This window comes from Plasmodium gaboni, chromosome 7 (assembly GCF_001602025.1).
Source record: "Plasmodium gaboni strain SY75 chromosome 7, whole genome shotgun sequence".
Classification (NCBI taxonomy): domain Eukaryota; phylum Apicomplexa; class Aconoidasida; order Haemosporida; family Plasmodiidae; genus Plasmodium; species Plasmodium gaboni.
The window spans coordinates 528,533-530,202 of NC_031487.1; the positions used below are offsets into that span (position 1 = coordinate 528,533).

At 18.9% G+C, this 1,670-nt stretch overlaps 1 protein-coding gene across 1 annotated transcript in view; it reads left to right on the forward strand.

The window, feature by feature from the left end:
• The window catches only part of PGSY75_0717500 (calcium-dependent protein kinase 4), a gene marked incomplete at both ends in the record, with an annotated part of 1,771 nt that extends 998 nt beyond the window's left edge, over positions 1 to 773 (forward strand). Inside the window, one exon of the mRNA XM_018785016.1 lies at positions 1 to 773. This exon is cut by the window's left edge and continues 18 nt beyond it. Within this exon, the coding sequence (XP_018642517.1) occupies positions 1 to 773 (773 nt within the window).
• Positions 774 to 1,670: the final 897 nt, after the last annotated feature.

Consider the following 1,670-nt stretch of genomic DNA (forward strand, 5'->3'; position numbering starts at 1 on the left):
GGTCCAATGAATACGATATTTTAAAAAAAGTCGAAGCGGGCAAATATACATTCGATTTACCACAGTTCAAAAAAATTAGCGATAAGGCAAAAGATTTAATAAAAAAAATGCTCATGTATACTAGTGCAGTTCGCATATCAGCAAGAGACGCTTTAGAACATGAGTGGATTAAAATGATGACAAGCAAAGATAATTTAAATATAGATATCCCTTCCTTAGAATTGAGTGTAACAAATATAAGACAATTTCAAAGTACACAAAAATTAGCTCAAGCAGCTTTACTATATATGGGTTCAAAATTAACAACTATTGATGAAACAAAAGAATTAACAAAAATTTTTAAAAAAATGGATAAAAATGGAGATGGACAACTAGATAGAAATGAACTCATAATTGGATACAAAGAATTATTGAAACTTAAAGGAGAAGATACTAGTGATTTAAATAATGCTGCTATTGAATATGAAGTAGATCAAATTTTGAATTCTATCGATTTAGATCAAAATGGATATATAGAATATTCTGAATTTTTAACAGTTGCTATAGATAGAAAACTCTTATTATCAACAGAAAGATTAGAAAAAGCTTTCAAATTATTTGATAAAGATGCTTCAGGAAAAATATCTGCAAATGAATTAGCTCAATTATTTGGACTCAGTGATGTCAGCTCAGAATGTTGGAAAACCGTACTTAAAGAAGTAGACCAAAATAATGATGGAGAAATTGACTTTAAAGAATTTAGAGATATGCTCATAAAACTATGTAATTATTAAAAACAATCAAAATAAAATCTAAATCAATTAATATATAATAAACAATTTTGTCAAACGTAATAATACACATATATATATATATATATATATATATATATACAAACACATGTCAATATATAAAAGAGAACAAAAAAATTTTAAAAATATATAATTTTTTTTTTAATAAGTATAATAACCCAATATGTAGATAACCTTCATAATTAAATATTATATTAACATATATATATATATATATATATATATATATATATTATATTATATATATATATACTTATATTATTCTTCATATACATGTATCACAATTTTGAACTTTACAATTATAAGTTCTATATATATATTTATATTTATTTATTTATATTTATTTATTTATTTTTATTTATTTTTTTTTTTTTTCAATGTAAATTATTAATTAATAAAATTATACTTCTTAACAATTTTTTATCTAATTAAAAACTTTACATATATAATATTATATATATATATAATCATATGTGTACATATATTAATTTAAATCCTTCCCTTTTTTTTTTTTTTTTTTCTTTAAATGAAAATATTTAAAGTTTTATTACCATAAATTAGTTAAAAAAAAAAAAAAAAAAAAAAAAAAAAAAAAAAAAAAAAAAAAAAAAAAAAAAAAAAAAAAAAAAAAACTTGTCATCTTATAGCAATCCTACAAATAAAATGTTACATTGTGTATATACAAAAAAAAAAAAAAAAAATGATGAAAAGGAAAAAAAAATATAATTGGGAGAATTAACGTATAAAAAATAACAAGAGAATAGAAAAACATGAAAAAATTAAAAAAACTAAAAAAAAATAATGAAAAAAATAAAATATATATATATATATATAAATATTCTTATTTTTAATTAGTTATGATAATATAAAATAATTTCC